Source organism: Marmota monax, unplaced genomic scaffold (assembly GCF_021218885.2).
Source record: "Marmota monax isolate L192 unplaced genomic scaffold, Marmota_monax_Labrador192_F-V1.1 WCK01_AAM20220418_F8-fsc00101, whole genome shotgun sequence".
NCBI classification, from domain to species: Eukaryota; Metazoa; Chordata; class Mammalia; order Rodentia; family Sciuridae; genus Marmota; species Marmota monax.
Genome location: NW_026692786.1, coordinates 2,608,525 through 2,630,581, shown reverse-complemented (window position 1 = coordinate 2,630,581; position 22,057 = coordinate 2,608,525). Strand labels below are relative to the sequence as shown.

Genomic DNA, 22,057 nt, shown 5'->3' with positions numbered 1-22,057 from the left:
GGGCCTGGCCCGTGACTCACATGCCTCCACCTCTTCCAGGTGAGATTGCTCCTCCAGCAGAGGAGATAGGCCCCGGGTGAACTTGGGAACTGTTACTGAGAATGGGGGGACGCTTTTACACGATCCTTGACACTACAGGACCTGGATACTACTCCTCCAACCCAAGCCTCAGAATCAGCCCCAAGTCCGTCTGCATGCGACACGTTCCTGGCCCCATGCTGACACCCACACAGTGTCACTCTCCCCAGGCTACCATGAGACTCGCCCACAGCTGAGGCCTATCCTCTCTCCTTTCTGTTGCCCTGCACCGAGCCCAGCTGACCTGGGTGTGGAGAAGTCAATGATGTAAGGCCTCCTGGTCCCACTCAGTATCTGTTGTCTTCCCTCGGCCTGGCAAGTGGAATCCAATTACTTCCTGTACTTGAGCCGCGAGATGCAGGGCCCAAGAGCCACCTTCCTTCCTTGCCTGAGGAGTTTGCTCATTAACTGGAATTCCTCTCATGGTGGCACTCCTGGCTGCAGGAGGAGAAGAGCAGGATAGGTTTCCAGGGCTCTTTCCTGTTGGTGGTCCTGCCTTAGCGCCCTCCCCCCAGAACCCTAGAAGCTTCCCTGGTTGTCTGATGCCTGGCCAGGTCAGCTCTCCCACAGGACAGAGGACAGCCTCCTTCTACTTTCTGGGCCTGAGCTGGGTCCGGCAAATGGTAACCAGCTGTGGGCCTAACACTGTGATGACCCAGTGGGGAACAGAGGGGTGCAAAGAGCAGGAGGTGTTTCCCACCCCACTATACCCAGCATATGCCTCCTGTTCCTGTCCCACCAGCAAAGGGAAGTCAAGGCCACTCTCCTCTGACCACTCTGGGGTCTCTGAACCCCATGGGGCTGAGGGATCTGTCAGGATTTGAAGAGAATACCAACCACCCCAGTGAGAATTCTTGTCCTCCTCACTGACCAGTTGTCACTATCTGGGTTTCTGCACTTGGACAAAGAAACTTTTACTGCCACAAGCACACAGGGACAGCAGCACATCTGTGCCTGCTCCACTGAGAGAAGTAGAAGTTTTGACCTCTAAGCCGTCCAGGTCAGCGGCAAGAGGGCTCTGCACCCCAGGAGAAGTTCATGAAGTTCTTTATAAGCAAACAAAAGACATCCTTTGGGGAAAAACAAAATCTATACAATGCTGCAGTTCCTTGGGTATCTGGGAAAATGATTTTGCTTTAAGTGATTCAGATGACGGTGTCCTTCCACTGGCGTTTTTCAGGGACAGAGGTACGCCCTATCCCTGCCACACTGCCTTCTGTCCAACACATGGAATGGTTGGCTTGAGCCAAGTGTCTCACAAGCTTTTCCTGTTTACCTTTCTCAACTCGGTGTCAGTGACATGGTCCTCGTTTTGCATACATTTTGCATAAAAGGAAGCTGAAGCTCTCGGGAATTGGGAGACTTGGTGAGAACCACCCAGTTAGCAAGCAGTGAAGCCAGGAATTCAATCTGATGCTGGAGCAGCAAGGTCCATCTCTATGGGTCATCCCCCTGACGGGATGGGAGGAATAGGAAATGTCTACAAATTGCTTCCCTCCCAAGCCCAGTTCAGAACACATATCAGTGTGCATCCAGTCAGGGCATCTGGGCTTGATTCATCTGCTCAGTGCAAGACAGAAAGCCTACTATGTGCCAGAGCCCTGCAGAACCATAGCGGCCTTTAGCAGGACACTCAGTGTATTGCCCCCAGGCAAGTGGCACTTGCAATGCTGAATTAGACTATATTTAAAGCACTAGAAACTTCAGTGGCTTAAAATTGTTCTGGGATAAATCCTTTGTCCTGTGGCCTCCTGGGTGAAGGCCAATTAAACTGCTGCCAGGTAGGGCTTATTCCCTATAAATCAGTGGGAATGCGGTCACACGAATTTTAAATATCAGATTAAAATCAAATTAGTGGGAAAATTTGGAACAAATTGCCTTCAAGTACAGTGAATGAGTCTATTTTTAAAATGTTGCCGCACCAGGCAAAATAGTGAAGCGAACACATTTCCTAACAGTGAGCAGACACTGTGTTGGGAGTGATTTGTCATGCTTAGTCACTGTAATTGCTCTAGCAAAACTCAGGAATCAAATAAAACGTGTTTGCAAATTGTAAATCACTCAAGGAGGCCACTTCAGACGGGTCCTAACCTGATGTTGAAGGTCACCCCAGCTCCCTGTGGAGCAGGCACCCCATCCCTGCCACACCTTGGCCCCCTGTTCTCTGGACTGGGGCTGTGCCACCATGTCGAGCGAGTCCATTGCCCAACGCGTGCGCAGGAAACACCACCATAAATCAGCTGCATTTCCTCATCAGAAAGAGGGCATGGTGGTCTTGGGGGTGCTGGGGAGGGTGGTCTGGTTGGCTTCAGAGAAGACAGCAGGGAGCAGGGGGGACTCCCTGAGGTCTCCATGGCTGAGACAGGGAAGGGACAGGGGTTGTTTAGGAAAAAGAGGCTTAATTTCAGGTGAAAGGTTGAGCTGCCACTTGCCAAGGAGCAGACACATCTTTGGGTTCTAGAGGACTTGGGGCAGGCTGTGATGGTTCCCTTCAGGCTCTGTCTGGGTCACTGGGTGATGCACGCTCTGGTTCTGGCCACCACATTTGGACACTAGTCCTCCCACCCTCTGGCCATTATTCCTCCACAAAGACTTTGCCAGTCTTCCTAGAATAGAGACAGGGGGTAGACGAGAAGGCCTGAAACACCTTTTGTATTAGAAATGTGATTCTGGCTGCCCCCATGCCTCTGTGCAGCTCTGACAGCTTGGAGGCACACTGTGTGACCTCTCTCTCCTCCCCCATCCTTCCCTTCTCCCCTCGCCCACCATCTGATGCTGGGGATGGAACTCAGAGCCTCCAGCTTGCTAACCAAGCACTTCATCACTGAGCTATACACTCAGTCCTCTGTGCCTTCCATGAGAAATCCCACCTTCTCCCTGTCCAGGGTTCCTGTAGAGCATGACCACCCCACAGGATCCTGGCTAGGCCTGTGATTCTGGTGATAAACAAACAGCATGAAGACATTGAGGCTCATCTAGGACTGGGATGGGTCACCTTTATCAGGTGACCTTCTTACACTTTAAAAGGAACTTTGGGGGCTGTCGTAGCTCAGTGGCAGAGCGCTTGCCTAGCACGTGTGAAGCACTGGGTTTGATCCTCAACATCACATAAAAATAAATAAAATAAAGGTAGGTATTGTGTCCATCTACAACTAAAAATTAAAAAACCAAGAAGCAACTTTGTAGAAGTAAGGACTCATTTAGAGGGACCCACTAGGGTGGCGGTTAATTCCAGTACTTATGTTCCTTCTAATAATGGTGGGACCTGGTCCCTCAGGCCCCTGTTTGGTGGACCTATGGCCAGCAGACCTTTGAATGGAAAGGCAAGGACAAGGATGTTTTGTGAAGGAGAGAGATGAGCTGGAGCAGAGATCCTTGCTTTCAAACATATGTGTCAAAGACCTGCTCTGGGCCAGAAGTTGGATGTCTGTGGAGCCAAGTTCAGCAGGAAGCCAAGAAAGCAGGAAGGACCACAGAGGAGCTCTAGGAGCTAGTGGTGATCTTGGGGAGAACAGTTTCCTGGGAGGATGTGGAATAGCAGGCAGTAAGGATGAAGGTCAGAAAATGGACCTCTAACTGAGGATCACAGAGGCTATTTCTTAAACAAGGAAATTCCCATTCTAACCTGTTAAGTGTAAGAAAACCCCATTTTCAAGTTCATCTCAGATGGGCCTGCAGACCATGCTTTCAAAAATGGGTCTACTATAGAAGAGTCTAGCTCGCCTAGCCATGGTTCAGAACTTCACAGTGGTCCTGAGGTCCTTGCCCATCTCCTTCTGGGCCCTCAAGGCAATCAGGTGATGTGGACCCCTGTGTCCTGTTCCCCCAGCCTGTTTGTTCCCACCGTGCCTGCTTCTAAGGGTTCAGTTGGTCTTGCCTGGAGTTTCTGCTGCTTTGCATTACAAGGGGAGCTCCTGGGGCTCAGGCCCCAGTGGGGTCCTCCAGCACCATCGTTTGCTATTGTGAGGCACAGTTACTGGATGCAGGCATGGCAAATGAAGAGAAAAGGAGTCTTTGGAAGCCATACCCCCAGGGAGGCCTGTTCTTAGTAGGTGGGGCCAGAAAGCTAGAAAAATAATAAATAAAAATAAAAGTGAAGAGAAGCAACGCTCTGGAGTGCCAGAGCAGGGCTGGCCGGGGCCATGGCTGTCTGAGTAATGGGTTCCACATTTGTCTGGCTCTGTCTGCAGCCCAGCCACCAAGATCCCGGGTGCACAGTGGGCCTTGCAAGGGCCGGAGGGGACAGCCCAGCTGTAGCCAGACCTAGCATACCCTTTTGATGGCCCCATCCCTGGCTGGCCACCACATGGCTGAGATGTTGCTGCAAGCTCACACTCCAGCACCCCAGCCTTCCCCCCACGAAGTCCCACCCCTGCCTGAGGCTCCTGGGTTCCTGCCGGCCTGCACAGATTGTTCGTGTTATTAATGCCGTTTTCCCAGAGATTCCATCTGGCTTTTTAATTGCTCTGGGATGGGGCTAGGATGCTTTGATAGTGAATTGGTATCTTTCCTATGTCTCAGTTTACGTCAAATGCTCCATCCACACAGAGGGGTATGGGTGGGGAAGGGGGGAGAGGTGGGGATGTTGAGAGAGATGAGAGCAGGAGTCTTTCACATTATCTAGAAAAAATCTTTCAGACTGGGGGTATAACTCAGTGATAGAGAGCTTGAGGCCCTGGGTTCAATCCTCAGCACTGTATAAAAAGGAGGAGGAGGAGGAGGAGGAGGAGGAGGAGGAGGAGGAGGAGGAGGAGGAGGAGGGAAAAAAAGAATATATCTTTTTTTTCAAGGTGGTGGTGGCTCAGTTTTATTTGAAGGAAAAAAGGGGCTTTCTCTACCCATCAGCATAGAAAAGGAACAGTTGAGAGTCCATCCAGCAAGGACTCTGCCCCGGGTCTGCAAAAGGCCCGTGGATGCCTGGGAAGGAGAGGCCTCTTTGCTAAGCTAAGTCAGGACTTCTGCTCCCCCTTGACCTTCACCGTGAGGGGCCCCCCTCCCCTCTTGTGAAATCAACAGCTCTTGGAGGAGGCCTGGCAGGTTCCTGCCTGGGAAGGAGGGGGCGGGAGACCTGGGAGGGGCAGACACTCCTCACCAGTCCCAATGGCTCATCATCCGCAGGTGTTGGGGCCAAACCCTATGCTCACAGATTCCCAGGAGATCCAAGAGATAAGGGTGACATCGTGACAGCACTAAACCATCAGGAAGCATCTGGTGGCAAAGGAGTGGCCTCTCTCTCCCCCTTGTACCCTTGTTCCTTTCCTGAAGGCTGTCTCCCCTGAACTGTGTTGTCAGGGGACACAGGGATCAAGAGTAGCCGGGAGAAGTAGAGAGGTCCCTGCAGTCAGGCACTATCTGTCATGGGGAGATCTGTGCAAGGCAGAAGCATTCAGGGATCTTGGGACTGGCTCCAGGTTGGTCTGCCCTCACCAGGTGCTGGGTCAAAGCTGCAGCCTCCAGGGAGCCTTCCCTGATGGACCTATCCCCCTATTGCACTTGTCACCTTGACACCATAGCTTGAGGCCTAGAGACTGTGAGCTCTCCAAGGGCAGGAGCAGAGCCTGCTTGTTCCTAGTGAGTGCCCTGATCTTTAGCACAGGCCCTGGTATACAGTAGGGATCCAGTAAATACTTGGAGTGCATTCAATGCCAGGGCTTTTGGAGTGTTTTTTCATAAAGGTGAAAGTCAGGAGGGGAACCCTGCAGGAAGCAGTGGGTGTCCAGAAGTGGCTGTCCCTTGGGGTGAACTCTGACTGGGCACAGAACACACTTGGCAGTTAACCCCGCTCTGTCCCAAGGGCTCTGCGCCCTCTAGCAGGCCACACTGTCTACTTTGGGTCATAGTGGGGACCTCACCCTCCCCATTCCTTTTCCTGGGGCCTGGTGTGATTGAATTCGTGTTGTCCCCAACACAGCCCACCCTGGACCTCAGAGTGTGCACAGGAGGGGCACCCTTCCAGGAGGATAGCTTTGGAAGCCCCTGCAGGGATGGCCCAGCAGGAGGCAGAGGGAGAAGGGAGGGCAGGAGGGTCACCCCTCCCCCACTCATCCTGGGACCTATTCTGGGGGGCAAAGAGGGAAGCTAAGGATCAGCCCCTCCAAACAAGAAAAACTGGAATTAGCACTGAACTCAGAGAGGGTTTGCTGGGCCTAGCAAGCTGAGGCCTGCCCCAGCCTCTAGGCAGGCGGTGGGGCTCTGCCTCCTTGGTTCCCAGGGTGGCGGGGCAGGCTGCCGCCTCCTCACTGGGCTTGTGGCCTTTCCTCTGCCAAGGGTGGCCATGGGTGAGGAGGCAGCAAGGCACAGGACAGGGTGGAGGGGAGGCGGACAAGTTAACCACATAGGCAGGTAATGCTAAAGCCTTCAGAGCTAAAAGAATACACAATTTCTCAAAAATGCTCCGGACCACATTGGCATATCCTGGAAGGTGCTCGGTGAGCACTCTCGTGGCGGAAAGAGGTAAAAAGTGTTTTATCTTAGACCCGCTGAGAGAATGGAATCTGAGAGTGGTGGTGGGACCTGCCTCCTGAACTAAGGTGGGGGTGAGGTCCGCCCTCCCTAGGTTGGCTATCACTGCTGCTAAGGGGATGCTGCGGCACCTGTGCTCATGGGACAGTCATCACAGTGTGTGTGTGTGTGTGTGTGTTGCAGGTGGTACATCAGGTCCCAGCCTTGTGCTTGAGACAGGTGGGAACAGCAGAGCAGACAGATGCTGGGGTCAGCTCCTGGACAGGTATTATGAGAGGCTTTCTGGGTGGACTCGGGCAAGGTAGATATGGAGAACTGGTGGAGGGGAGCTTAGCCTTCAGGCGGTCCTTCTGGGCATGACTGGGGTAGGTCACAGCCATGTGGCCCAGGAAAAGCAGGCAGGGGTAGAGGGTCCTACCACTCTGGGCCTTTTCCTGCCCACCCGGGGTCCCACGGAATGCTGGAGTGAGGCAGGTATGAGCCAAGGTGCACCAGAGTTGGAACTGAGTGATTTGGAAGTGAGGATGACCAAAGGGTCCCTTGAGCCTAGAGCTGCTGGGTAGGCCCATCTTTTAGGCAGAGGGCTCCTTCTCTGGGGTCCTTCTTCTCCTGGGGCAAATGAGAGGCCACACCAAAGCCTCAGCCCCGTGACCCTTCCACTTTCTCTTCAAGTTCTGGGCATTTTCAGCTTGGAGCCTTGTCCTCTTCCTGTTATCTATGTGTCTTGCTTGGGGGGAAGTAAGTCACCCTTTAAGTTAAAGAGGGGCTCAGGAGATGCTAATTCATCAGGATCTCAGCCACAGCAAATGCTATAATGATCTGCAAATGTGACCTGCCCACAAGAAACCCCAGAAGTAGCTTATTTCTGTTTTTAAAAAGACACCAAAATTTACTTTGATATGTTTATATTATAGATATCATACATAAAACATCTAGCATGAAACTCTTACGTTCTCCCCAAAAGAAGAGAACCAAGCAGTCCTTCCCTGCTCCCAACCCCAGAGATATGTACGTGTTGGTTGGAGGTGGCCTTCCCTCCAGACCACCAGCCAGGGCCTCGGAGGGGATAAGCCCACCGGCAGCCCCATCCAGAGGGAGCTGAGGCCCACAACTAGGGCGAGGGAACGCCAAGGGGAAAAGGGAGGCCCACCTCACCTCAATGGTCCCCCGGGAGCAAAAGCAACCCCAAAACCAAAAGGAAAGAGAGCCTCAGACCCTTCCCCCAGCTGCTGACAAAGAGTCTCATTTTGGCAAGTATCTGAGCAAAACCAAAACAAAACAAAAACCAAATAAAATGGTGGTTTAACATAGACGAGCACATTCACATTGCACAAGGCACCGCTGGGACACAGAGGCCAGATACAAAAGTTGATATCGGCTGATAAAGCAAAATATTTGGGAAGCTTGTCATAACTCCGGTCCCTCTGGGATAGACTGTGCTTCATGTTCTTATGGCAATGCTGGCGACATACAGTACAGACAAGGCCGATGGTCCCAGTGTCCCTTCACCCCCCACCCCAAGACCAAATCTCTAGGTTCCCCTCTTCCACCAGGCCACCGGTCCCTTGAACACATGTCCTTTATAGCTAACCCACTACTTAGCTTTATGGTCTGAATGGGGGTAGGGGACTCTTACTAGTCACCTGGTGAACCCCATCTCTGTGAGTGCTAACTCAGGAAGCCCAGTCTGTTGTAGGCCTGCTGGGGTGGTGGTCGAGGTGGGAGAGGCAAGGAATTAGGGACCCTCTACCTCATTGTAGAACGAGGGGAACAACCCGGGGTTCAAAGCCCCAACTTCTTAAGTTCCTCCCCTCTAAGGACAGGCACAGAGGAGAGGCTGGGGCTGGCTTGTCTGCATCTCAGCTTCCTGAACCTTCCTCCTGCCGTGGCCTGCACTCTTCCTTCTCTCGTGGGAGCCTGCTGCAGCCTCAGAAGAGGCAGGAACCCTTCAAATAAAATGTCAAGGCACATATTCGCTCCCCCTACTCGGTAGGAATCGGAGCTAGCTTGCATTTCCAAGGCACAATGTTATTCCTTAATACTAGAGTTGCTGGGCTCCCCGGTCAGCCCCACGGAGAATTCGGAAAAGCCACTGCCTGACTCCCTCATCTTAGACGCACCGAGTCCGGCTCTGAGGAAGGGAGGGGACACGCGGAACAGGCCAGGCTTTCAGTCGGCACCGGAATCTCCTAGTCCTGGCTTGCACGGCCCCGGGAAGCCTTGAGATCCGGCGATCCGAAACCACTCCTCAGGTCCCCGCCAGGGGCCGGCCCAGGGCGGTCCCGCAGCCGCGCGCCTCACGCGCAGTTGCCCATGGCCTTGACCAAAGAGCTCTCTGGCAGCTGGCGGAAGATGCCCCGCAGCGTGTCCAGTTCCCGGCTCAGCTGTTCCACCCGCTTGCGCAGGCGGTCATTGTCACTGGTCAGCTCTAGCACTTTCTGCTGCGTCTCCACGTTGCGCTGCTTAGCCTTGTCGCGGCTCTTGCGCACCGCGATGTTGTTGCGCTCGCGCCGCACCCGGTACTCGTTGCTGTTCTTGTCCACCGACTTCTTGGCCTTGCCCGCGCCGCCGCCGCCGCCTCCCGCGCGGAGGTCAGGGTGCGCAGCTGGCAGCCCCTTGAGCGCGCCGCCCGGGCCCGGGAGGCCAGCGGCGCCGAGCGCTGGCGCTGGGTGCGGGCTGGGCACGGGCGTGGGCGGCGGCGTGGGGTGGCCAGGCTGCAGGTGCATGGTGGTCTGGCCGCAGTGCGCGATCTGGAACTGCAGGTGCGGGGCGGCCAGGTGCGCAGGCGGCGGGTGCGGGTGTGGCGGCGGCGGCGGCGGTGGCGGCTGGTAGGGGAAGAGGCCGGCCAGCGCCAGCTGCTTCGCCTCGTCCTCCTCGCGGGGCTCCTGCTTGATCACCAGCGGCCGCAGCGCCGGTGCCCCGACGCGCTCGTACAGGGGCTCCAGCCTGCCGTCCAGGTAGCCTGCCGCCGCGCAGCCGTAGCCGGGAGGGGGGCCGTGCGCACCCCCGGACATGACGGCGCCTCCGGGACCCACCGGGGCGCCCGGGTAGTCAAATTCGCCGCTGCCGCTCGCGGGGGCCGCGGCCGCCTTGGCCTTCTCCTGCTGCCGGCTGTGCTGAAACAGGTCGGCCAGAAACTCGTCGTTGAAGGCGGCCGGGTCGATGTAGGCGCTGATGTCGATGGACGTCTCGTGTTCGCAGATGCCGCCCAGCGGCTCCGGGGCGGCAGGTGGGGCAGGGGGCTGCGCAGGGCCCGCGCCCCGGGGAAAGCCGAAGGCGGCGCTGTTGGGCGCGTGCGGGGGGCTCTGGAGGTGGCTGCTCATCGGGGGCCGCGGCTCCGCCTCGTAGAAGTCGGCCGACTCCATGGGGGAGCTAGAGTTCTCCCGGCATGGCGAGCCTCGGTGGCCTCCAGCCTGCGCGGAGCGCCGCTGCTGCCACCGCCCACCCGGAGCCCCTACTGGCTCGCGCCCGCGCAGCTCCGGGTCGCGAATGGCCAGGCCCGCGCGGGCCCCGCTTTTATACGGGGTCAGCCGTCGCCCCCTGGTGTCCAAGCTGGTCTCTGACCACGGGCGAAGGCAAAGTGGCGCCTGCTGGGTCTTAGCGCCCGCCTATTGGGAGGAGCGGGGTGAGTGGGGCCGCAGCGCCGAGCTAGTCGAGAGGACTGTGGCGCAACGCCCACTACCTCTTACGCCGCAAGTCGAACCCCGGCGCCACAGGGTGCCCCTCCCCCGGCGGGGCAGTAGCCCCCACGCACACGTGGTCGGTGGCTGCGCCCGTTTTTTAGCTTCCCCAAAGCACCCACTTCCAGTCAACGGCCCAGGAGCCCCGGAGCATCCAGAGGCCGCGCAGGGGGTTGGTGGAGGCGAACCTTGGTCTTGAGCTACCAGGGCACGGACTCGCCTTACACCTTAGGACCAGGCCTGTCGGGACCCGGGTTTCGGGAAGGCTGTTGCTTAGAGCGGCGGCGCGGGGGGCGGATGGGGACAGCTTCGCGAAAACCAGCGCGCACTGCCGTGTGAAGGGGCCTGGGGGCGCGCAGACTCTCTGTCTTCCACCTCCGATCCTCAGGCGGCTCCCGCTGATCCTAGGCAGAAGCACTTTTCCCCAGCTCTCTCTCTTCTCTCTTCTCTCTTCTCTCTTCTCTCTTCTCTCTCTCTCTCTCTCTCTCTCTCTCTCTCTCTCTCTCGTATTCTGGAGTCCCACGGGCTCAGCAGCGCAGGGCGCTAGGACCCGGCAGGAGCGAAGGCGTCCGCAGCCCGGGATCCAGTAGAACCCGGCCGGTTGATCCGCCCCGGCTGGAAAACTTTCTTTTTAATTACTTCTTCAGCCTGGAGAGTGAGGGTTGCTTGGCGCACTAGGCAAGTGCTACTACCCGGTGCCGAGCCGCCAGTTTTTGACTTTGGGGCAGGCGGGTGGGTCCCCAGGGCTGCCCGAGCAGCACACACCGGGCGAGCGCAGGGGCGCGGTGGCAGTGGTGGGTGCGGGTGGGTGGGGGTGTCGTGGTGCACTGAGAGGAGAACTTGACTCCTGGACTGGAACCCCGAGGCCCGCAGTCTTCGAGGCCCGAAGCCACGCTTTCTTTCCCTGTTCCCATTCAGGTGGGCGCCAACGACGGGGCTGGGGTGTGGAGGGAGTCAGGGCCACAGAGTCAGAGCACCCTCTGGGGACTCTGCCGCGTGCTTCGCACCCTAGAATCCTCAGGGTCGTCGCGGCCCCCTCGGGCACCGCCCATCTCCGCGCTCCTAGCTGCGGGTAGAAGGAGTTTGTAGGCAGTCTCCCCAGCCACGTGGCGTCCCGCTCCTTCTCTACACGGATCGTGGCGGCGGGGGTGGAGTGTGTGTGTGTGTGTGGGGGGGACGGATGGGGTGTCGCTAGCACGCAAGTCTCTTTTGCCTCTGTCCTGTTAGCTCCTTGCGGCATCTTGAGCTAAGGTACGATGCCCGATGCCCGCTTCCTGTCATCCCGCGGGTGCTCCTTGGAGGTGCGCCTTTCTGAGGGTCCCCCGGCTGCTGAGCGGGTCAAGACCCTCGCACAGCGGCCTTCGTAGGCCAGGCAAGGCGCAGCGACCCGCCCGGAGGCGCAGCTAAAAAAAAAAACGAGGCTGAGGAGGCCTGAGCTAACACTGTGGTCACAGAACCAGCTTTGTCTGGGGAATGCATCCTATGCTTTAATCAAGTTCCTATTCAATAGAGTTCCAGTGATTAATGGCTCAACTACTTCGTTTTTGGTCCAAAGCTCATAAACAAGTTATTTTTAGTTTGATGCTTTTGGACTGAGGGAGTCAAAAAAGCAGATATATTAAATAAATAACCTACTATAAGCTGAGGAGTGCTCTCTCTGGGCCAGAAACGGACCCATTAATATTCCATGCACCTGTGGAAGGAGACCTAGAGGGAAATTCAAAAGGCCAAGAGGGATTTTCAGTTTTCCTACAGTGCTGAAAATAATGTCTTTTCCCAGTGTAGGAACAAAGAAAACATTGAAGAAAGTGGCCCTTTCCTAGCATAGAGAGACACAGAGAGAAAGATGACACCTGGGCAGGGAGAGGGAATTCTCTTAGGACCAAAAGATTGGGCAGCATAGGAATAAGGCCTTCTCCAACAAGGAAGGGTCTGCTGAGTGTGTGGGTGAGGGAGGCAGGAAGAAGGGCTCCTACCCAAGGGCTGCAGGTACTTCAACAGTGGAACCAGAATTCACCTGCCCAGGCCTGCCCTGACAAGTTACTGAGTTCCCAGATGAGTGAGAAGTGGCTCTTGCTCTCGGAGGGTACACAACACAGGCAGGGAGACAGACAGGTCGTACATAGAGTCATCTGAGAAGAAAGGGTCTCTTCACAGAGGAAATTGGCACCAAAACAGCAGGGGCAGGGCCTTACCCACGAATTCATCCCATTCCTTAGAGACATGGGTAGGGATTAAGGGTAGATGTGCTGTGATCAAGAGACATCCTGCCCTGATAAAAGCCACTGTCTTTGGAGAGGTACAGTGGACTGAATTGTGTCCCTTCAAAATTCAAAAACTGAAGCCCTAATCCCCAACATGATGGTGTTTGGATATAGGGCTTTTAGGAGGGAGTTAAGGTTAAATGAGATTCAATCAGATACGATTGGTGACCTTATAAGAAGAGGAAGACGATGGGAGCACACACAGAGAAGGTGGCCATTTGCAAGGCAGGAAGAGAGCCCTCACCAGAACCCCATCCATGTTCTCGGACTTCCAACCTCCAGGGTTGTGAAAAGCAAATGTCTGTTGTTTATGCCGCCCAGTCTGTGGGATCTGATCGGGGCAGCCTGAGCAGACTAAAACAGGAGGTGAGTGCTTCATTCCAGAGTGGACCTTTGAGCTGTACCTTGAGAAATGAGCAGAAATTTGCCAGAAGGATAAGGAAAAAAGGCCTTTCTAGGAGGGGGGAACAGCAGGTGCAAAGGTGAAGAGGCTGAGTGCATGGCCTGCTCTGGTAACAAAGGACATGATGTTTGACTGGCTGGGGTATAGGGCGAGCTGGGGAGGGGCTCAGATAAGGCTGGATCCACAGACAGGGCTGGGTTGATGGCCAAGGCCATTCAGGTGAAGGAAAATGCCTTACCTTACAGGCATTTGTCCTCTGGTGTGTAGCAGGGGAGATTCTCTGTCCCATTTGGTTTTCCTGAGAGGCTATACTCTGGCAAGAGTGGGGGAAGTGGGAGTTGGTCGATGAGACACAGGCACACCCTGTAGGGTCAGAGGACAGGACGGATTTGAACAAGATGTCAGGACTGAATGCCTGTACTGGCTGGGGTAACCTCTCCTGACGTATATGATATCCTCCTTAAGCCCCTGGGAGGTCACTGGGGACTTACCTGCAAGTCACTACCTGTCTGCTTTGTGGTTCTGGAGGAAGGACTTGGCCCAGGGGCACTTACCAAGATCCACCTGCTTTTCCTTTGCAGTTTAACAGAGTACCTTGGGATGAGGAGGAAGTAGTCTAGAGGGCAAGTAGTGGGTCCCTGGGTGGGCTGGACAAATTCTCAGAGGTGAGGGGCTGTTAGGAGTTACCTGTGGAATAAGTGTCCTGGAGCTGTCAAATCCTGAAGCAGGAGTTGGTGGGAAATCTGGGTGAGCTGCCTCGGTTGGAGCCTCTTGACAAGGGAGGTGCCCATGAAGTAAGGGAGACTCAGCCATTGGTTATCTGTCAGTATGAGAAATGGGAATGAAGGGGAATCTCCTGGGAGAGAAAAGGCTCCTTGTTTTACCCTCAGTGGTGACAAATCTAGTAACAAGAGAAACTTGTAAGTCCCCTGTCTGCCCATCTTTAAGATCTGGGAACTTAGTGGTCTCTATAGAGAGAGTCAAGGGAAGGCTCTCAAATTGGCTTGCCTCACTGTGCAGAGCAGGAAGCTGATGATGCACAATGGGGACCCCAGTTTTGACAGGCTGCCAGCTACCTCTGGCCTGGCTTCGGTCACATAGGGGCCAGGGAGAGAAGAGGCATGCTCTGATTCTGGCTTTACAGAGGAGGCAGCCAGCAACAGAAATGAAGATGCAGTTAATAAGGGCACCCTGTGCTCCTTATAGGTCAGAAAGTGAGGCTCTCTGCTAGGGAGGTAGGACAGGCTGGGTGGGGAGCAGGGAAGAGGAAAAAGGGAATCCTCTATGCACAGTGGTTCTGAGTTTCGAGTTCTGCAGAATGAAGCCAGGTTCTAGAAGCATTTGCAAAGTTAACCATTTTGGGAAAACAAACAGAGCAGCCCTAGTAATTTTTTTATTTTACTTTGGTTTAACCTTCCTAGTATGATGCACAAAAAACCCCTTTATACGTAAGTTTGAAAATCAGTTGAATTCTGAAGAGGAAAAATGGCACTAATCCTTCTGATGTAATTTTCTAACTTTATCTAAAGCTGGGGTGTGGATGTAAGATCCATCACTCCAAAGCAGGAGCAATTAAGGTAAAAGGTCAGAACCACCATTTTCAGGCACAGCTGAGCTCTGGTTAGGAGCCAGGATTATTTAACAGGGTACATCTAATGCAGTTGCAGTGATTCAATAACATACTCTTAAAAGACATTCTTAAAAAGTAAACCAAAAAAAATCAACACACACACATGCACAAAACAAACAAACCAACAAACCAAATACCAGTTACTTTTTATTACAAATGCATTCTCAAATGAATTTTATACTAAGGCATTTTTTGCTGTAGGTATCAACAGGAAAAGCACACAAACCCAATGGACAAACAGTCAGAAGACTAATGTTTCTAATCAACAGATTCTCTTCTCTTGGAGAACCTCTCCTAGTCTCCCATTAAGTTACACATCTCACTGGCAGGCCCACTGGTGTGGGGGACTCTTCAGACCCATTAAAACCCCTACCTCATCAGTTACTTGCTGGGTGGGCTGGGACAAGTTGCTGAATTTCCCAGAGTCTCTGTTTTCTATAAATTGGGGACAATAATTCATTGTAGGGCTGCTAGAGGGATTAGGGAGAATGTATATGCTGAGGCCAGTTCTTAGTATGCTGTGGATGCTTGCTTGATAATAAGGGCTTGTTGCATTTTTCTTACCATCCAGAAGCACACTTTTAAGGTTCTACTTTTCCCAGAGCCTTTGCATATTAAGGAACTCATTGCAACACAGTTATCAAATGTCTGGAGGTATATTAAACCAGGGCTCTCAACATCATCGTTCACCTAGAAATCATGGCACTCTCTGCAGAATGTTCTAAGGCATCATTATTTCATCAGCATGAGCTAGAAATCATTTAGCTGTTAGGAAACATAACTGTATTGTATGGATATCATATAAAATCACAACTGTGAGCGTGTATTAAAAAAATCCTCACTGTCGAATTCATAAGAATCTGTTGTTTCCAGCTTTCTGTCAATATTCCTCTACTATAACATGTGATTTCTTTCCTTGATTGCCATTTATCTATTTTATTTGCTTGCGCCTGCAATCGGAGAAGCAGCAGCAGGCACCAAAGATCCTAGAAAAAGAAAATTCAAAGTTTAAATTCAGGGGCTGAGGTTGTAGCTCAATGGTGGAGCCCCTGCCTTGCACGTATGAGGCACCAGATTTGATGCTCAACACCACATAAAAATAAGAAAAAGGTCTTGTGTTTATCTACAACTAAAAAATAAATATAAAAAGTTAAAATTCAGAACATTCTTATCCATTTTTGTTAACTTTGTTTAGCAAATTGGAGAAAGCTCTTTGCTATATTTTGGTGGAAAACTCCTTGGGTAGATGATGGGCCCCAGAGCTCCCCATCTAGCATTTGGGAAATAAGCAGTTGACGTGGGCAGGTCCCTGCCACCCTGTGGAAGGATCCAGGACTAGAATACAAACGGCAGCCCCCATCCCATCTGTTTGAATATTAAAAGTTACCAATCAAACTAAGAAACTGTTAGATAAAATATGTTCTGCCTTAACAAATACATCTTCAGAATGTCCTAGAAGACCAGATTTAAATTTTGAATTTGACTCTAGAACATTATGATGTAGGGAGAACCAGCCACCCCCACCCTTCTCGTTCCCTGTCCCACTTCCCTCCAGGAGGGTCCTTAGATCCTTGGTCAGGCAGGTGTGGGTGCTCAGCACAGTGCTCAAATGCTGCGCATACCTCTTGAAAATTGTCACCTGCCTCCCCTTGGGCCTAGAGATGTGCACGCAGGCCAACACCTAGTGAAGAGACTCAGGGAGATGCTCAAGGGAAGGAGCACCAGAGGAGGGTGTGAATGATGCCCTCTAATGTGGGGCTCTTATGTCTGAAACTGGGCACACCCCAGGTGGAGTCCCAGCCCCCCCCCCTCCCCGTGAGCCTGTGCTCACTCAGTGCAAGCAGGAGAGCAGTGATCCTCCTACCCCTGCTGTGTCTCAAGGTCCCTGCTTCTGTTGAAGGACCTGGCAGTGGGAGAGACCCTTATACCTGCATCCCCAGTTCGTCCCTCTTCTCCATCTTGCCATTGAGAGATTGTAGCCACCACCCTTGGACCACTGCCACAGTCTCTTAACTGGTGTCCCTGCTGCTGTCCTCAACTCCTTGCCCCCACCCCAACTGTCCCTATGGAGCACCCCTAGTATTCTTTGAACGGTGCACTTGGGTCACACCACCTGTCTACTTAAACCCTCCCCTGACCACCCATGGATGTGGAAGAAATCCAGGTAGATTCGCCAGGCCTCAGGGCCCTGCACAACTTGGCCCTCATCTCTCCTCCAACTCGCCTTCTCCCTGGCTCCCCACTATGCCTTTTGCCAAGCAGAGCGAGTCCCAGGCAGGTGCTGCACTTCGCTCTTCTCACGCTCCGAAGTGGTTGGCATGGCTCCTTCCTTCCTGTCATTTGAGTGTCACCTTCTCAGAAAAAGCTCCTCTCAGGTACTGTGCCACACACTAGCCGCCCCTCCCCCCTCGCTCCCGAGGGCCCCTGTGAGTTTTATTTTCCTCATAGCTCTCTCAGAAAAAATGGCCTTGTTTACTTATTTTACTTGTTCCTTATCTGGCTTCCCCCACCAGAATGCCAGCTTCACAAAGGCAGGGACCTTGTCTGTCCTGTTCTGCATATTTCCAGAGCTAGAACAGGCCTTGGCCGAGGGTAGAGCCTCAAATATTTGTTGAATGAACACAGAATGGATTCTATTGAAGAAAACTGCTATCCAGCCACCCTCCTAGAACTCAGCTTGTTCCCAAGCCCAGGAGGGCTGCTCGAGGGTGGCCCTGTAGGATGTTGGAGAAGACCCGACCCCCTGGGTCAAGGCTTCCAGGGGCAAACCCAATCCAGAGCTTCCTCAAACAGCTCCAGGCAAGACTTGCCAGGGCTTGGAGAGTCTTCACAGAGCCTTTGGGCTAACTTGAAAGAGGGCCCTCCCTTAGGCAGATGGGGCCCCCAGGGGCTTGGCCCAGCAAAAAGTGCCTTTGTCAGAGGAAAAAGGATCTCTTTCTCTGGGAAAGTCCAGGCAGGACGCAAGACCTGGGAAATGGAAGCCCCCTGAGTTGGGCCCTGAAGTGCCCCTTAACGGGGCCCCAGAGCACTCTCTATCCATAGGGCACGGCAGGGCCAGGCTTAGTTCTTGGATGGAGCTGAACATCAGTCTCACCTGAGCAAAGAGGTCTGCCTCCCTGCAGGCTCCTGTGGGAGGCTGGGGCTGGGGCTGCACTGGCATGTGAAACTGACAGGCCCTGGCTCTGTGCCCACTCCCACTCCTGCGCACCCTCCATTTTGACCCTGTTCCTTCTCCTTGTCAACTTCAAGGATTTGTACCTCAAGTGCATCTAAAAGAAAAAAGGAAAAGTCCTAAACGAGATAAGGAGCCAAATTTTCTGAAAAATCAAAATAAAGAGATATTTTGGTGCATCTTGTGATTAAAATCGGTTCCATTGAGTCTACGCCCCTCAATATTCTGTATAAAATTCCCCAAGTGCCGACATCAAAGTATGAGAGAAATGAACTGCACATAGTGGGCTGTTTGCTACATTTCCAAAAGCCACATCTGTTCAAGCACATTAATTGGGTTTTATTTTGCACAAAGGGAGCCATTACCAGGACCTACCATGGCCTAAGGTGATATGTTATCAATTTACAGATTGAAAAACCAGATTGCAGCTGGGCACAGCATTGCACACCTGTAATCCCAGAAATTTGGGAGGCTGAGGCAAGAGGATTGTAAATTCACGGTCAGCCTCAGCAAATTTAGTGAGGTTATAAACAACTTAGTGAGACCCTGCCTCACAATAAAAAATAAAAAAAAGATCTGGGGATGTAGCTCAGTATAAAGCACCCCTGGGTCCAATCTAGCACACACAAAAAAAGAAAAAAAAAACAGATTGTAAAAGATTGCAAATGTATCAACATCCAGAATAAATCCTTAACTGAAACAAAGGAAGTTGCAGAATAGCATTTAAATTCCACTTTGCTGGAGGAAAAAACTCATTAAATATATATTTCCAGATGTATAGAAAAAAAAATGGGAGAACCACACACCAAACAGTTAACAGTGGTTCTACCTTTGTAGGGAGAGGGATAATGCATACTTTATAATTTATAGACTTAGGTATATTGGACTTTCTAAACAGATGAGTATGCATATATTACTTTTACGGTTTTATAAACTATAAAAATGCTTTAAGTCGCCTTAATTTTATAGTTTTGTAATTTTATAGTTTTGTAAACAATAAAATATTTTAAGTCACCTTAATTTACAAATATAAAATGCTGCCATGGATTGCATAGTTTTGTAATAACTTCAAAATGCTTCCAATGATCATGTTTTCCAAATAAAAAATCTGGGAACATGCTCTAAGAATAGATTTATTTTTCTGATTTGTGAGTTTTCTCATATGAAGAATCATGCCCAGTTATAGACAATAAATCACATTTATTTTACATTTAACAAGTCATCTTTAAAACAAAAAAGTTCATTTATTAATGCATAAAACCTTCTACAAATCAGCATGTAAGAGAATCACAATCCAAAATAAAATTGGAAAATACTGAGTTTATTTAAAGAACAGTAAATGCAAATGGCTTTTAAACATATTTAAAAGTGCTAACAATCTGAATGAGGAATATAAAAATTAAAACTAAAGCAGTTGAACAAATCAAGATGAAAATACCTGATAATGTGCTATACTAATAAATGGATAGGGCAACCAGGTAGGATTACATACTGATGCAAACTCTCTGGAGGACAATTTAGCAATCCCTATCCAATTTTAATGTGTCATTTTCTTTTCACCTAGCAATTCCACTTCTATAAATTTAATTCCATAAACTCTCATATATACACAAAAAGGTATAATTGACCGCAATATTGTTTACAATTGCAAAAGATTGGAAAGAAAGGAATGTCTGTAACCAGAAGGCTGGTTGAATAACCATGGCCAGTTAATACTCTTCAGTGTCTCTGCTAAAAAAGAGGGGGTATATGGAAAGACCTCTGGTGTGTTTATTCACCGCTCATATGTATTTATTATACACATGTATACACATGTATATATGGATTGGGAACCATGCTCTAAGAATGGATTGTTGACTGATGTGTGAGTCTTCTCATATGAAGATCACAGTTACAGACACTAAATCACATTTAATTTTACATTAAAAAATTTATTTTAGTTGTAGATGGATACAGTACCTTTGTTTATTTTTATGTGGTACTAAGGATCAAACCCAGTACCTCGCATGTGCTAGGCAAGTATTCTACCACTGAGCTACAACCCCAGCCCCTTAATTTTACATTTAACAAGTCATCTTTCTGTTAAAGGAAAAAAATCTTACTTATTTATACACAAAGAACTTCTGCAAATCAGTATGAAAAAGAATTGTAACCCAAAAGAAAATATAGAGAATAAACATGATAGACTCTGTGTGTGTGTGTGTGTTTATACACATATGTATACACATAGACCATGCAGAAAATGTGTATAACATGTTCCATTTCTGCAAAAAAGTAGGGGGAGGGCCTAAAACGATGCTTATCTCTGTCCAGAATATCTGAGGAAGAGGACATGAGCAGGAACAGTATAAGAAAAAAGACTTGAAATTGGGTGAGAAGTTTTTATTGTGCATTAAGATAAATAAAATAATTAAACCGTGAATAATAATGAATTTGGGTTGCTCCCCAAATCCCAAAGCATATGATTGCTGCATGTACCCTAAAAGCACTAGCCTTAGGATAATGAGGATTCTTTTTTAGTTTTTATAGAGTTGAACAGAACCAAATGGACCCATAAAAGACTTCATGGTACTTTATTTTCATTGGTGGCCCCCAGAAAAAATCTATAAACCAGTCACTTACAGTAAAGCTCTTTCCCTCGACATGGAACTGCGTTTCCTGTTCGTACTGATTTAGCAGTTCAGGGACTGTGGACGGGGCAGGACTGGCCCATCCTACTTCTCCAATTGGTCTTGTTTCTACCGCTTTCAGTCAAACTTCCAAAGGTCGCTTGGAAAGCACACAACCCACTAAGCTATCCAGACAACTCCCTTTTGGCTGGGTTACTGCCCCCAGCCTGGATCCCAAATGTGGAGTCCTGGGAACCAGGAAAAAACACTGCTATAGATCCTCCCCTCTGCTTGGCCAACAAGTAGAGGTGACACTGACCCAAGGGGAGTTTGCACAAGTACATCTTTAGAACCCAATTTTAAAAATGATTAGAAAATCTAGCTCACATTCCAAATGCAGTTGTTTTTATCTTAGTCAAGGTGCAATAACAGTTAAACAAAAACCAGCATGAGTCACACTCCTATAAAACTGTCCGCTTCCAGAGTTCAGGGTTTCTGTACATGAGGGGAAACTCAGAGTTGGTCAGCACAGAAAGGAGATGTTCTAGTCTTTTACTTTTCTGGGGGAAGTTATTATAAAACAAGCAGGTCCCATGGAATGTGCCCAATGGCTCACTGACATGGAATGTACTCTCTGGGTGGATGTTGATTGAATTCTTTGGTTGCCAGGCACCGTCTGACCCTCCTTCCAATGGGGGGGGGGATGGTTCTCTTTAGGAGTCCCATCTCCCCGTGCAGAAAGCAGGAAGACCCTCACACAGTCTCTCTCTCTCACAGCTGGCATGAGGCAAGCAGTGAAGGATCTGATAACACACACCCCAACTAGAGCCATCAGGGCATGCGTGCAAGATGTGAAAGAGCAGGCGACACCGGATTCTACTTTGCTAAGGGCAGCCAAGAGACAGTGTCTGGCATGCTTCAGCTATTGGAACTGGCCATGTGGTCTCCAGGCTAGATCCTCTGGCTTCCCTAGAGAAGCTGCCAACTTCCTAACATCCTCTAATGCATTTATTTTCTCTTTAATTGGAGTGGATTCCTGGTTATGCCCAACTGGGATAAACCTCTGACTCAGATGACTAACGAGGACCTGGCCAAGTTCAAAGCCACAGATGACTCCTTCTACCTTCTCCCTCCAGCTACCATCTTGATCCTGAAAAGTTGCCCTCTTTACAAGCCATTTCTCACAACCAGGGTAAGAAAGAAAACGGCCATGAACTCAGCAGCTGGTTTGCATACCACTTATGCACAGAGACTTTGGCAAGCAGTGTAGCCTCTCTGGTTGGGTTTCCTCATCTTTTTCAAATGGAGATATTATAGCCAACTTCTCCATACAGTTGTTGTAAGGATTAAATAAAATACCAATTAAGAGCACTCAGATAAATGTTAAGGATGAACTCTCCCAGCAAGTTTAAATAAACAAACAAAAAAATAATACTAAGAAGAAATCTCATGTAGGGAGTTAGAAAATTCATTATTAAATGGGATAAAAATCATAATCCCTTGAACAACTATATCAGGGATTTTTGTTTTCTGGCCATAGACTTGTTTAGAATCCATCAACAGAAATTGAAGAATTTATTCAACCCTGGATGAAATCTAAAAGTCAACTACCTGAAGATACTAGAAAATTTACAAAAGCAGTTAGATGCTGACATTTGGAAAAGGGGACATCGTAGAGTCTCTTTCTTTTTAGATAGCATTTTGCCTGCAGATAGGTCCCAGTCTGCACCAGGAAAACCTGCAATATTATTAGCTTGAT

The 22,057-nt window shown here is 50.6% G+C and overlaps 1 protein-coding gene and 1 long non-coding RNA gene across 2 annotated transcripts; both read right to left on the bottom strand.

Moving 5' to 3' along the window:
- Window positions 1–7,428: 7,428 nt before the first annotated feature.
- Cebpa (CCAAT enhancer binding protein alpha) lies at window positions 7,429–10,047 on the bottom strand. Its single transcript, XM_046448151.2, has one exon. It carries the CDS (start codon window positions 9,903–9,905, stop codon window positions 8,838–8,840), a length of 1,068 nt encoding a protein of 355 aa, XP_046304107.1. The 5' UTR covers window positions 9,906–10,047; the 3' UTR covers window positions 7,429–8,837.
- A 675-nt stretch (window positions 10,048–10,722) lies between these two features.
- Window positions 10,723–20,350, bottom strand: LOC124094907 (uncharacterized). The gene is made up of 3 exons (XR_009227068.1): window positions 20,312–20,350; window positions 13,575–13,707; window positions 10,723–13,250 (listed from the first exon to the last, which is right to left on the bottom strand). It is a non-coding gene; the product is annotated as an uncharacterized LOC124094907 (long non-coding RNA).
- Window positions 20,351–22,057: the final 1,707 nt, after the last annotated feature.

Coding starts and splice junctions, on each gene's coding strand:
- Cebpa (XM_046448151.2), bottom strand. CDS start 9,905: ATGGAGTCGGCCGACTTCTACGAGGCGGAGCCGCGGCCCCCGATGAGC.